The sequence below is a fragment of the Mustela nivalis genome, assembly GCF_964662115.1.
Source record: "Mustela nivalis genome assembly, chromosome: X".
NCBI classification, from domain to species: Eukaryota; Metazoa; Chordata; class Mammalia; order Carnivora; family Mustelidae; genus Mustela; species Mustela nivalis.
This window is the reverse complement of record NC_139040.1, coordinates 40524567-40539361: the sequence shown is the minus strand read 5'-3', so window position 1 is coordinate 40539361 and position 14795 is coordinate 40524567. Positions and strand designations below refer to the sequence as shown.

General features: G+C 43.4%; 1 protein-coding gene across 1 annotated transcript; it reads right to left on the bottom strand.

The window, feature by feature from the left end:
• Positions 1-3678: 3678 nt before the first annotated feature.
• Positions 3679-7293, bottom strand: LOC309855857 (uncharacterized protein). Its single transcript, XM_082716503.1, has 2 exons — positions 4736-7293; positions 3679-3789 (listed from the first exon to the last, which is right to left on the bottom strand). Exons 1-2 carry the CDS (start codon positions 6646-6648, stop codon positions 3777-3779), a joined length of 1926 nt encoding a protein of 641 aa, XP_082572629.1. The 5' UTR covers positions 6649-7293; the 3' UTR covers positions 3679-3776.
• Between the last annotated feature and the right edge of the window lie 7502 nt (positions 7294-14795).

Below are 14795 nucleotides of genomic sequence, written 5' to 3'. Positions count from 1 at the left end.
TTTCATTGGGGAGCAGAATCATAGAGCTCCTCAAGCTATCATGCCAGAAGTGGAACTTCAAGTAATCTTTATTAGTCGCCTCTTTAAAAGCCCATTCCACATCAAAATGCCAAGACCATGAGAACAAAAATGGTCATGAAGTGGTCACTGAATGCCATGTCCATTAGTGCACTATTAGATCTCCTTCACCATGAATAACAATGCACTGAATAGGTCTAAGCATCCCAATTATTAAAAATGTAGAGGTTCATGGACTCAAGAACTATTATGATGTAGCTAGAATCTCCCACTTACAAAGGGATGACACCCCATCAGTAGAATGCATTTCAATACCTATTAGATACCAGTGATAGCCACCAAATGGCAGCAGAGAACCACACAGTCCATTTGTCAAGAATGGGCAGAGCCCTTTCCTTGAGCTGTAAGTTTTAAGTATATGTCATACTTAACTGTATTAAGGGAACCCAAATGAAAGACACAATTAGGACAGGAGTAGTGGGACAAGTGCACAACAAGGACTCTATCTGTTTCATCTGACCTAGTCATGTGGTTACTTTAAAGCAGCATAAAACACCAGAAAGAGAGCATGATAGCTCATGAGGGAAAAAAGTAAACACCAAGTGTTTAGCATGAACCAGGTATAACATTTATAAAATGTGCAAAGTTGGGGGCAAAACTTCAAGTGGGGGCTTACATGCCATATTTCTAATTAGGTTAAATTGTTTAAGTCAACCAATAAACTGTAAAAATATGCTTTGGCAAATATACTTCATAATGGCCTAAAAGGTCCAGTTTGGGTTTTGAATTCATAGACTGCTCTAACTTTTGAGCCTTCAGTGTGGGAGGAACTACCACCAACCCTCTATGTCCAATGTCCTAGACTAGGCCCAGATATTAGTCAGTCTGCCTTCTCTTCCCACCCTGAGTTTTATCCCCCACCTTTGAGGACTCATCTGTGTGTATGTGGAGAACCAGGGCAACTCATTAACTTTTCCTCATGTATAGGCAAGACCCCTCCCCATAGCCACCTGGAAGTACATACACCAACAGTGCATTTAGTCTTCAAACAATAGAAAACTAAGCCCCAGTGAAAAGCATGCTGGTACTGGAAGCAGGCTTGGGTCCATTCAAATGAAGAGTTTAGGTGTCCCAGGAATCTTGAGGATGATATGGAGGTACAGAGAATGCATGTATTCCTTTGTCCCCTAGACTGGGCTTTTGGTGCTGTGGGAAGAACCTATCACCAAGAGAACCAAAGAGAGCTTTCAAAGCATACCGTTTAGGAGATGGGCCTCTGTTGATAGGGCCTAAGAAAAATGCAGTATTTAATAACTGGTACAGCATGAATTAACCAATCAGACACAAACTGAGGGCCTTCAAATCACACTTGTGGATGGTTGTCTATTTGCTCTGCCCTTTCCATTTAAATAATGCTGACGAAGGGTCCTATACATTCTCTCACCATGCAGTTCTAGTCATAAGAAGTACTATGTGATAACACATTTTATTTATTTTTAAAGACTTATTTATTTATTTTAGAGAGAAGTAGGAAGGGGCAGAGGGGGAGGGAGAGAGAGAACCCCAAGCAGAATCCCTGCCAAGTGCAGAGCCTGATGCAGGGCTTGATCTCACAACCCTGAGATCACGACCTGAGCCAAAATTGAGTCAGATGCTTAGCGGACTGAACAGCCCAGGCACTCCTGTAATAATACATTTTAAAATGCCAACACTGGTGAAAAGGAAAGGTTGAGGGTGTATTAATTGAGCACCTGAAAAGGGGGAGAACAGAGTGCTTGATATTTGGGGAAGGAAGGATAATTTAAACCTTTTAAGCTTGCAATTATTCAGAATTTCACAATCTGTACAGTGTCTGAAGGGGTGGAGCAGAGGATAGACACACACACACATCTAGATCATTTTAATATTAGAACATGAGAGTGCTACCACAGAATATGAAAGAAAAAGGTATCGATGCCAAATACAAGAACCTAGGCAGGCTTATATAAATGGAGAAACAGGATCTTCTCTTATCAGACTTCCTGGCCTTCTTCTGATCCTCTGGTAAATTAAGACTTCATTTTCCTTAAACAGCTTCCAGATTTTAGGCCCGTTTTCTCCTTTCCCTCTTTAATATGTTGTCGTTTTTATTAGGAAATATTTCAGACCTACAGAGTCTATGGTATAGACAATACTACATCCATTTACCCACCACCTTACTCAAGAAATAGAACATTACAGATACAGTTGAAGCCCACTGCATACCTGTACTGGGCTAAACTGCATTTTCCAAAAAGAAATTTTTCACATCCTAATATCTGGTCCCTATAAATGTGATTTTATTTAGAAACAGGGCCTTTGCAAATATAACGAGGCTAAGAGACACAAGACGAGCTCAACCTGGAATTATGGTGAGCCTAACCCCCATGACTAATGTGAACATAAGAGAAAGGAGAGGCAGAATTGAATCACAGACTCGCAGGGAAGGACATAAAATAATGGAGGCAGATATTGGAGTTATGCTGCCACTAACAGAGGAATTTCAGAAAACACCAGAATCTAGAAGAATCAGGAATATTCTCTCTTGGATCTTAGAAGGAAATGTGTCTGTATCCTCAACGTGATTTCACCTGAAATCAGAACTCCAGAATTCCGGAACTGCCAGAATCAGACCCCAGAGTATGAGGGTATGAAGTTCTGTTTTAGGCCACCCACTTTGTGTAATTTTTTTTTTAATAACAGAAGTAGAAAACTAAGACAGCCCGTCTCCAATTGAATTCTTCACTATCCCTCTACACAAGACATAACCAGTGTCCTAAAAAGTCTCCTTATCATTACATTATAGGCCTTTCTGCATGCTATATATGCTGGCATTTCCAATGCTTACTTTTTACTACATATATATGTATCCATAATGTATACATTTATTTTGCATATTTTGAAAATTCATATACATTGTGTCATAGTATTTGTATTCTTCTGGAATGAGATGGTTCTCTTATGCATTATTTTTCACTGCAACCATCCAAAGTTTGTTCTTCTAGGGGGTCTTTATCTGTGTCCCAAGTCTTGGAGATTTCCACTTTCATTCCCAGCTCTGACCTTACTCTCTATTTGAAACAGCTTCACATCACTGTGTTAATGCGGCTCCTACCAAAAATGAAGCTGATTTCCTCTCATTCATTGCTTGAAATGTTTCCCAAACTTTATTGAGTTTCAGAATCATCTGCGAGGACTTCTAAACTGTGACAGAATTACCAATTCAGAAGTTATGGAGTGAGGCCTGAGCATTTGCATTCCTAAGAAGTTCTCAGGTGATGATGATGATGCTGGTCCATATCAGCCCAGTAAAAACCAGCACCATCTGATCTCCAGGTAAGCAAGATCATCCATCATGTACTTCAAAAGAATACAGTAGGGGCAACCACACCCTTCTTTATGTAAATTGTTTATAAGTTTTTTAATTAATTGGAGGATGAATAAAGGAACCTAAAACAGGCTTATCAAATGATTGAAAGTGATTCCTTTCAATAATAGGTGGCCAAAACAAAAATATACAAAGATAGATTTAAGTCATTGTCATATATCTAAAGAGTCTGCAGCTTATTCATTTTAAATGAACTTTTATTTTCAACTTTGAAATGCTGTCATATCTCTCAAATATATGATGACATTAGAACAAGACCAGTGGTGCTAAAGTTTCAAAAGACAAATAAATATCAAAAAATCTCCATTCCTTGAAGAACAAATTCACTGTGGCTTTCTTCGTTCATGGCTTACTATGCCTCCAAACTGTAGATGAAACAAGAGACAATTAACAATTGAACTTGATTGAAATGCAACAGTGACTTTCTAAGTCTAAGAATAGCCAATCCTATTTATGTCTGAGCTAAAATGAGAAATCATGTATCTCTCTTACAACCCAGACACCTGGGTGTAAGCATGCTTTTGCATACTCTGAGGTCGTCCATTCTGTGACACAACAAAATCAACTGTTATTTGCCAAACCAAAAAGGCTTGTTTGTTTGTTGTGAGACAACATTCTAGTATGTACACATTTCTTTTGATTTTAAAGGCCTATGCTCTATCCATAAACTACACTCATTTATCCCCCAGGGCCCAAGTTCCAATATCTGTAAAAGAAGAAAGTAAAAGGAAAGGACAAAATATGTTGAATATAGATTGAGTTAAATATCAATCCAGTGATTAACATTCATCTTACCATGACTATTGTTGTTTTCTTTTCACTGTCCCCTGAAATATAGACATTTACAACTGAATAAATGGTTTAAATGGCTGAAAAATAAATATATGAAATTCTAAATAAAATTCTTAACGATTCCTGTGATAGTCACATTCTCAAAGGAATCGTCTCCTACTTAGCATAAAAGACCATATTTCTGTGGCTACATGTTGAAAGCCCAGCTGGTATTGATTTATGTTCCTTTAGCCGCTTGTTCTGGCAACCGTGTTCTAAACAAACATTGGTCTCTGCTACCAGGCTGACACATCTCCCACCCGTTGAAGACTCACAGCTACACCTGAAAGGACTTGAAGCTGTGAATGAAGCACATTTCAGAATATGCTGCCTTCTACACCGATATCCAAAATTAATACCGAACTGGCTCACAGAACTAAATTTTTGACATTTTGTTATTTACTTTACTGAGAAAAGTTAGAAGCATAATTGATGTAGATCAGGCATGGCTGGATGATACACAAAGCGACGCACAGATACCTGGGTTCTCGGGAACTGCTCTCTCCTGGGCCCAGATGCTTTTCAGGCCCTTTTTCAGGTTCTTCATTTCTGATCTCTTCTGCTTTCTTTTCCTCACCTCCAGCTTCTCGGGCCTCATCATCAGAGCTTCCACACTTATATTCGCTGGCTTCATTGGTGAAGAATAATACGGACTTCGGGACCAGAACTTCACGGAAAAAATAGCCCAGTCTAAAATCGGTGGCGACATCGACGACTCTGCCCTCAGGAGAATCAGGAGGATAGAAGTAGGTGAAGAAAGAATAGCGGGGCGTCTTCTTGGTGGTGGATACAATGCTTCTGCGGTCCTCACATTTCTGCAGCTTGCTCGTTTTCATGGTGACATTTCTCCCCTCTTTCCAGTAGATCTCACATCCTGTGCTGCTGATAATTTCTGGGCCTTTGGAGAGGAAGGGATCGGAATCATCGGGGTCTGATCGCATTTGGTATGTTTTAGTCAGGATTTCATTGAGAAAGTATTCGTTGGACTTGAAGATAAATTCTACGGTGAAGCTCATTGGTTCCTTGAACCCTGAAAATTTAATTTTTACATCTTTCAAGTGCTCGAGTACAGGTTCATCATTTTTTCGGATCATCCTCCCAAGGATCTTCACATTTTTAAAAGCTGTCAACCAAAAGTGAGGTATGCCGCTTGTTGGCCCTTTTCCCGCAGGCTCTCTTTCCATTTCCCCCCACGCGCCTTCCTGGACAGCTACTTGCCACTGACACTCACCTTCTGTGGGCTCATAGATTGCATTGACGATCTCAGATCTCTTATCAAACAAAGGCTGGTAGAAGACCGCATACTTTTTCTCTAGATCGTGAAAATCTCGGTAGAATTGAGCTTCCACTTGAGCATATTGGGCCTGAAGATTTTTGAGAGCTTTGACCCGCTGCTTCACCGCTAAAGGCAAGTGCTGAGCACCGCCTGCCTTTGAGCTGGGTGCCCCAAGAGGGGCTGCAAGGGCCCGAGGACTTGACGGCCACTCGCCAACCTGGACCTTGTCGGGGGCACAGGCCCCAGCTTCGGAGGACTTGGAGGCATCGCCCAGGGCCTCGTCCTCTTTCCCGTGAGCCTCTGCTGTGGGTTCCTCTGCCTTTTGGGATACAGCCTCCTCTGTTGGTTCCTGCGGCCCCCAGGGCGAGGTGCCCTCTGCCTGGTACTCGCCCACCCGGACCTCCGCTTCCTCTCTCGGGTGCCCCTGGTCCTGGGGAGCTGGTCCTTCTCCTGGCTCTTCCACCTCTGGAGGCGCTGGCCTCTCTCCAGGGTCCTCAGGCTCCCGGGAGTGGCGCCTGATTCCCATGCGGCCTGCATGGGGCTGGACCAGGACATGGTCATTATCACGGATACGGTGTAGAAGGGAATGGAGCAGAGCCCTGAAGAGGGACCGAAACCGTGCCATGAGGGTCTCAGGAGTGGCCGTGGCGACTTCTGGGACGTCTGGGGGCACTTGGCCATTGTCTTCCTCCTGTTCAGTCTCTTCCTCTTCCTCCTCATTCTCTTCCTCGTTTTCACCCTCCTCTTCTGACTCATAGTCAGACTCCTCCTGGTTCCCAAACTCAAACTCTGGCGACTGGTACTCATAGTCTTCCTGATCTCCAAACTCAAACTCGAACTCGAACTCCTCTTCCTCCTCCTCTTCTTCCTCCTCTTCCTCGTCCTCTTCCCCCGCCTCCTCCTCTTCTACCAGCTTTCCCTCCTGGCTCTGTTCTGCGGCCTGGGCAGCATCTTGCCCACCCTCCTCCTCAGGAAGGGCTCGCGCAACCCCTTCAGAAGCCAGGAAGGCTGCGGCTGCCTCGACCCCGTCCACCCCTTCTGAAGGGGACACCGGGACCCCAACGGGTCTGGGGTCCTGGCCACCTGGAATCAGACTTTGTTCCTCGGTGGCAGACATGGCCGGAGGGACTCGCCAGTCAGTGCCTCAACTGGAGTTTTGATTGTGGGGCCGCGACAACCGCGGTGAAGATGGCGGCCACTGAAGTGACTGCCCCTGAGGGGAGGCTGTTGGCAGCAGGACCTGTCAGGAGGCGGTGGGGGTGGCAGAGAAGATGACTTCAGAGGGTACGACAGTCTGTGAAGGTGCTCGTGGAAGTCCCGCAACAGGAAGCGCAGAGGGGCAGCCCAAGAATCGGCCAACCAAGACTGCGCCTGAGGTGGCAGAGGGACAAGGCGGGAAAGATTCCGTTGGGCTGGTGACGGGAGGTGGAAATTGGAAGGGTCAACAAAGAGCCACTTCCTCCACCATGAGCTCGAAGCTCATTTGCTGAGAAGCAATGATTGACATGCTTGTCGCCCAATGAGTGATCAAAGCCTTCTGCCTCCCTCAAGGCTTTAGTACCCTGGGTTACCCTTTGATCCCACGCAAGTCTCTTCCTTTGAATTCTATGATCGCAAGCACGACTATAGTGCCCCTGTATGGTGGCACCCTGGGGTATGCAAAAGGTATCTTCTTCCCCAATTTCTACCTCAGGGTGGCTCATGCCAGTAGAGATACAGCTACTTAAGATAAAAACAAGGTGTGCGGATGAAATATCAGCGATGGTGAAAGACCTCCCGTAAGAGAGAAAGAGAATCGGGATGTTTTGATGTACTCAAGCTCCTTAGAAAAGAACATACAAAGTTGAAGTGGATGCAGGGAGAACAGAGAACGGAAGAAGTTTTAAAATAGGAGGTGGAAGGTGATTCATGAATGTGCCCCCATTCACTTCAAGCCTCCAAAGAATGAACCAAGAAAGAGAGCTACTTCTTTTAAAGAGAGGACTGGGCTAAGCACATGCTATGGACTGAATTGTGTGCCCCGCCCAAATCCATACATAGAAGCCCTTACCTACAGTGTGATGGTATTTGGAGATGGGGGTCTTTGGTAGGTAATTAGGCTTTGATGAGGCCATGAAAGTGAGTTCTGCAAATTGGGATTAACGCCTTTATCAGAAGACATTAGAGAGTTTACTCCCCCCACCCCAAATCACCTTTTGTGAAGACACAGAAAGAAGGCAGCTGTCTGCAGGCCAGGGTGAGGGCTCGCACTAAGAAACTGATCAACTAGCACCCTCCTTGACCTTGGACTTTGCAGCCTCCAGAACCACGCAAGATAAATGTCTGTTTTGTAAGTCAGCCAGTCTATGGCATTTTGTAATGGCAGCCCGAGCGGATTAATACAGCATGGCAGACATTGAAAGAACAGGCTTCCTAGAACAATTTCTCAGTCAACAGTCCAAGACTTTTTGTTGTATTCTGCCCCACTTGGCCAAGACCTCATGTGTAAAGGTTCTTAAACCTAAGAAGCAATCAACAGCTGTTGTATTGTTTTGTTTTACTAATTCCATTTGCTGTTGTCATTGGACACAGAAGAAAGACTGCGTAACTAGTTGTGACTTCAAGTTCAACAGAACATGAGCTATGTCCCTCACTGGACACACACGCTCTTTGCATCTGACAAACACTAAAGTTTCAGGGATGGGGAGCACACCTGCCACAAGTGTGCTACTAGAAGAATCACGAGAAGAGCTGTTGCAGACACTCTGAGACAGTATGGACCCCTACCCAAAATTTGGTTCAAATGTCAGGACCCCTACCCAAAATTTGGTTCAAATGTCAGGACCCCTACCCAAAATTTGGTTCAAATGTCAGGACCCCTACCCAAAATTTGGTTCAAATGTCAGGACTGGTAGAACCGCCCACACACCACCAAGAGAATATGAAAAGTGTAATTACTTACTTACTTACATTATGAGGCTTTTGTCGGGTGGGGCAGGAGGGGGGACAGCAGGACAGGCTTCCCAGGCAGCTCCAAAAAACAGGCTTGAGAAAGATGGGAAAGGAGACTGGTTTGGGAGTTTTATTGTGGTTAGTGGATGGGGGCAACATGGGAGTTTCCATGTGCTGGCAGTGGCTTGTGTAGTTTGAACCCCACCCATCCAAACGGCACCAAGGGAGAGAACATGTGGGTGTTTTTATGAGCTCGCCCAGATGTGGGGTACTGGGGTCGAGGGTGAGCCGAGGTTTAAAAGCTCTCAGCAGTCAAACACCAAGGAACGGAGTTGACACTTTGTTACAATTCATCCCTGACGTGTGACAGATGACCAAAATGGGTCACTTCTATTTCATTGAATTTGAAGTCTGGGAGGTAAGCCACTGTGGCACTCTATGAGTTCTGCAGCCTGAGGCCAGATAGGGAAGGGAACGATCTCTTGGATGCTCGTTCATGAGCTCAGCATTGTGTATCCTGAAGAGTGAAATGGATGCCTCGGTCACTACCAATAACGTCTGGAACTCCAAAGCAGATAAGGAGCATCTTAGGTGAGGCCTTGTATTGTGGCTTTCATATATGTAAAACTACATGTCTCCTTGATTTATATTTTGGGAACCTGTGGGGTAAGGTATTCCTGGAGTTCTTTACCCCAAAGGGGACAGTCTTGGACAAGGAATTGTCGTTGCTGCCACTGCCCCTGTCAGACAGCCAGAACAATGCCGGCGACCTGGATAGTCTTTTAAAAATGTGCAGATTGGACTGCCTGTTGGCCGACGCATCCAGTGCTAAGGTAATCGCCCAACGTTCAGTCAGTGGTGCTTTAGAGATGTCCTGGTCAAGGGCTGAGAGCTCCATCACAGATGACCAGAGTGATGGTGACAATTCCAGTCATAAACCAGAGAAACACCCATTACTCTTCACCTCAGGTGATCCCAAGGGGCTCCCGTGGTAGCCAAGGGGTCTGAGAGAGGGATGACATCCTTCAGTACCATGGCATCTGGCAAAGGAGTGACAATGGCAAAGGCCAAGCCCTCCTGCAAGTGGGATATACCAGGGGGCCCAGGTTTACCTCCATCTGTAACAAGGAAGGCTTGCCTTGCTGGCTTTGCTAAACTTGTGGGGGTGCTGCGACGTAAGCCAAGGCCTGATGGGCAACTGGAGGAGTGTCACAGGCCTGGGGCCCATGAGAATTTCTAAATCCAAGAGAGTTCATTAGGCAGCCAGCAGTTGCTGCTCCCATGTCTCATGTCGTAGGGCCCAGGAGAAGTGTTTTTTTTTTTTTTTATCAGAGTTCCATTAGCAACTTATGGTCATCACAAGAGGTCCTGAGAGTCCAGAAGGCATGAGAGGAGGTCGCTAAAGCATCTACACTGAAGGACTCTCTGGCAGACCCCAACAGGAGTGCCTGCTGTTTTGTAATTTGGACAGATTCTACACCCTTTTGTTGTAGGAGGCCCTTCCAAGGCAGGCCAATTTTTAAATAACGGGATCAGTGGGCTCAGCTAACATTGGCAAACGAAGAATTTCCTACTGGACCCACAAAGTTCTAAAAGATGCTGGGTTTGTTCTAGCACTGTGGGTGCCAAGAGGGTCAATAGCTGGTTGTTGACAGTGTCAGCAATGAAGCAGCGCTTGGTAACCAACTAATTTTCAGGAATTTAACCAAGGTGTCATGGTCTTGCCCTATGTGTGGGACAATGGCTTGCCCGCCTTTTGTAAGCCCCTCTGAATATTTGCATGTCCTGACAGTTCCAAATGCCTATCCTTGGAGGAAGAGGTCATCCATGTAATGTCATACCTGTGATCCTAGACCAGTGTGGATGTGCTTACAATCTTGCCTGCAAAGATTGTGGACGACGGCAGGGCCATTGAGGTACACCGTGTTTAGCCAGGTAAATGTGTATTGTGTCCTTTCAGAAGTGAAGGCACACTGCAACTGAGGTGCTATTGATATGCAGACAGTGAACAGAACACATTAGCCAAGTTTATAATAGCAAAGCCTTCAGCGGTTGCTGACAGGATGGAGTCCATAATTTCAAGAACATTGGGTATGGGGGCCTTAATGTGTGAGACCAGACCCTGAGGTACCAAGGCTGTGGGAATCCACCCTGAGGCATCCTTCATTCTTTCCGCATCTAAGAACAGGCCAAACTGGAGAAGGTCAAATGGAGAAGCAGTGGGGGAAGTCATTCTTTCTTTACATAGAACTTACATAATGGATTTCAATCTTTATAGGCCCCATTTTATTTTTCCTTAGCCCGTATTCAGTGTTTTCAGTGGGGGCAGTCCATTTGGGTCCCATTTTGTCAAGCCCATTCATAAGTGACAAAGATTGAGTTTAACTTTATTAACCGTTGTGTCAGAGTGCTGATGCCCACTGTAGGATAGACACTTTAGGACAATGGGTGCCGTGACCATGGGGAATTGAGGTAAGGCAATACTTTCAATGTGTAAGGCAAGGGAAACCTCTCTGACCTCTATTTTATATTCATTAGCTCTCCTAAGATTTCAGGGGCTCCCTTTTAAAATTTAGTAGGATTCCCAACTGCTACTATCATTTGAGCCCCACTATTAAGAACGTAAAGGTTTCCTAAATGATGCATTTAGCAGATGTTGAAGTTAATTCACTATTTGTAAAAGTGTAAAGCCAATCAGCACTTTATTCTGTTTATCATTATTGTTGTTGTGATAAAAACTCACCATTTTGGAGGGTACATGTCAGTGGCGTTTAGTACATTCACAGTGCTCTCCAGGTATCCCCTCTGTGAAGTCCCAAAATACACCATCACTCCAAAAGGAAACCTCATACCCTTTAATTAGTTCTCCCCTGTTTTGCCATCTGTGACTCTACGTTCTAGAAACCACTTATCTGCTCTCTTTGTAAATTTACCTAGTTTACATTTATTCTATATTGCCTAAAATTGGGTACAAATGAAATCATACAATATGTGACCTTCTGTGTCTGGCCTCTCTCCCTTAGCGTAATGGTTTTGAGGTTCATCCATCATGCTGCATGTATCAGTACTTGATTCCTCTTTATGGTTGCACGATATTCCACTGTATGGACATACCACTTTTGTTTGTCCGTCCATCAGTTGATGGGCACTTGAGGCGTTTCCACCTTTTGGTTAGGGTGAATGGGGCTGCCATGAACATGTGGCAATTTTGGGGGTGGAATTCACGAGTCAGCCATATGGTAATTCTGCATTTAACTCTTTGGGGAACTCTCAAACTCTTTCCCACAGGGACGACATTCATTTTACATACCCATCAGTAATGCACAAGGATCCCAATTTCTCCACATTCTGCTCAATATGTTTTATTTTTCATTTAAAAATAATTCTATTACACCCACCCTTGTGAGTATGCTGTGGCATTGCATGGGGGTTTTGTTTGCATTTCCCTAATGACTAATAATGTTGAGCTGATTTTCCTGTCCTTATTGCATATTTGTACATCTTTTCTGAAGATAAAGAATTCGCATCCTAAGTCCACTTTTTTTTTTAAAGATTTTATTTATTTATTTGACAGAGAGAAGGAGAGATCACAAGTAGGCAGAGCAGCAGGCAGAGAGAGAGGTGGGAAGCACACTCCCTGCTGAGCAGAGAGAGCCCGATGTGGGGCTCGATCTCAGGACCCTGAGATCATGACCTGAGCCAAAGACAGAGGCTTTAGCCCACTGACCCACCCAGGGGCCCCCCTAAGTCCTCTTTTAAACTGGACTGTCTACATGTTGTTGGGTTGTGTTTTTTATGCATTCTGGATACTAGACCCTCCTTAGATACGTGTTTGCCAGAAAATTTTTATCCCATCCCGTAGTTTGTTTTTGCTTTCTTGGTAACATCCTTTGACATAAAAAGGTTTTTAGCTTGGCAAAGTAAAATTTATCTGTTCTGTCTTCTTTCCTCACGCTTTTATTGTCCTATCTAAGAATCCATTGCCAAATCAAAGGTCATGGAGATTTACCCCTAATGGACTGAATTATAGTCCCCCAAATTCATATGTGGAACCCCTAGGACTCACTATCCCCAAACTTGACTGTATTTGGTGACAGGACCTTTTAAAGGGTAATTAAAGTTCAGTGAGATCATACGGGTAGGTCCTAGCCCAATCTGACCAGTGTCCTAGAAAAGACGAGATGATTGGGACATACAAAGACACACCAGAAATGTGTACACACAGAAGAAAGGTCCTGTAAGGACACAGTGAGGAGGCGGCCATCTGCAAGCCAAGGAGCGAGCCCTTGGAAGAAACCAAACCTGCCGACGACTTGATCTCAGACTTTTATCCTCCAGAACTGTGGGAAAATAAGTTTCTGTTCTTTACACCACCCACTCTGGGGCATTTTGTGATGGCAGCCCTAGAAAACTAAAACACCAAGTGTGGACAGGCAAAGCTCCCACAGAAACACTCCTTTTCCATCAATGCTGTTGTTGTTGCTCCTATTTATTCTAGTTCTGTACTTACGCTATTTAGCTTTGAGGTAAAATCCATCAGAGAACTTTCAAGGCAGAGGAGAGAAATTAAACTGCAATACTTTAGCGAAAATCAGTATAGGTACCCTGAAGCCCTAGAATTCACCAGTGAGTTTGCTGAGATAATGGAGCTCATGAAAATGACCACATAAAATTGTGCATAAAGATCTCGGCTCTGGACAAACGGTGCATGCATGTACCTGAACCCAAAAATAATATTAAATGATTTGAGTACTGATCAAATAAGTAGACTACTGTCATTATCCCACATTCCTCACTGGTTGGTACATATATGGCCAGATATGAATAGCATCACGAAGGCTTTGAAATGAAAACCGAGACTGGAACAACAGCCAACAAAATTTACAAATTTGTGGCCTGAACCTAAAACGAAGGTAAAATAAGGAAAACATTACTATTTCTCTCTCTCTCTCTCTCTCTACCTAAAGAAAGAAATTTTCTGTAGGATAAAAGAGATTTTCTGAGATTTTCTATAGGATATCATGATACTTTCTCTAAAACCAGAACACTAAAATGTCCAAATATACTTAAAATCAATTAGTATATGAAAAACCAGGGAAACATTAATAAATTCCATGGGAAAATGCAAGCAAGAGAGGCAAGCACAAAGATGACACAAGTATTGGAAGTGAAAGAAAAAAAGATATTAAAGCAGCTATTATAATCATACTACATGAAGTGATAGCTGTAGGTAACAAACTGAAACAAAAACAAATACTGTTCTCTAATTTTCCAATGTCTGTAAACATACATATATAAAAATATAAGGGTACACACACATATATAAATACAAATTTATATATACAAATATATGTATACCTGCAAACACATATAGATGTTTATATACACACAAGTATATATAGATATGCCTACGCATGTACACAACACACACACACAATCACATTCTCTCTCACATACACACACACACACACACACACACACACACACACACGGGATAACTGTCAAAGGCAAGCTGCACCATGCATTTCCACCATAAGTTAACTTGAGACCGACTATATATATGCAGCCTTTCTGAGTGCCCAGAAAGTTCCACCAAACTTAGTAGAGCCAAATATGGAGGACGACCATGTGTACAAATGATGTCCTGTTTCTATCACTTTTGTTGTGTTTTCATACTGCCCCCAAAATGAGATTTTCAGTATAGACTCTCCTGCAATTTGCCTTTATCATACAACTTGGCCTCATTTCACACCCCTTCCCTACAAAGGGATATGAATATTTCACATTCACCTTCAAGCTCATTTTCTTAACATCTGTATTAGCATATTGTTCAGAGAACATTTATATAAATTAAAACCTTTTAAGTTTATTGAGGCTTATTTATGGCCCCTATAAGGCCTACCCTGCAGAATATTCCATGTCCTATTGAGAAGAATGTGTATTCCTCTCTTGAGTATTCTACAGGTATCTGTTAGAGTATCTGTTAGATATAACTCGCTTAGAGTGTTGTTTCAATCTCCTAATTTCTGGCTGATCTCCTGCCTAATTGTTGTATTTATTCAGTTGCAAGAGTGGGTTGTTGAAGTCTTCAGCTACTGATGACCTGTGCATTTCTCTCTTCAGTTGTGTCAGCTTTTGTTTCATATATTTAGGCACTCTGTTCTTAGGTGCATTCATATTTTTAATCATTGTATCCTTCCTATGAATTGTTGCTTTAATCATTCTCAGCTGTCTTTCTTTGGTCTCTTTTGTCTTAAACTCTATTTTACCAGATATTAGGATAGCCAAAAAAAAAAAAGAGGGGGCTATTTTTGGTTATTCTTTCCATAGTAT

Bases quoted from the DNA above. Each gene is read 5' to 3' on its own strand.
- LOC309855857 (XM_082716503.1), bottom strand. From the start codon at position 6,648: ATGTCTGCCACCGAGGAACAAAGTCTGATTCCAGGTGGCCAGGACCCC.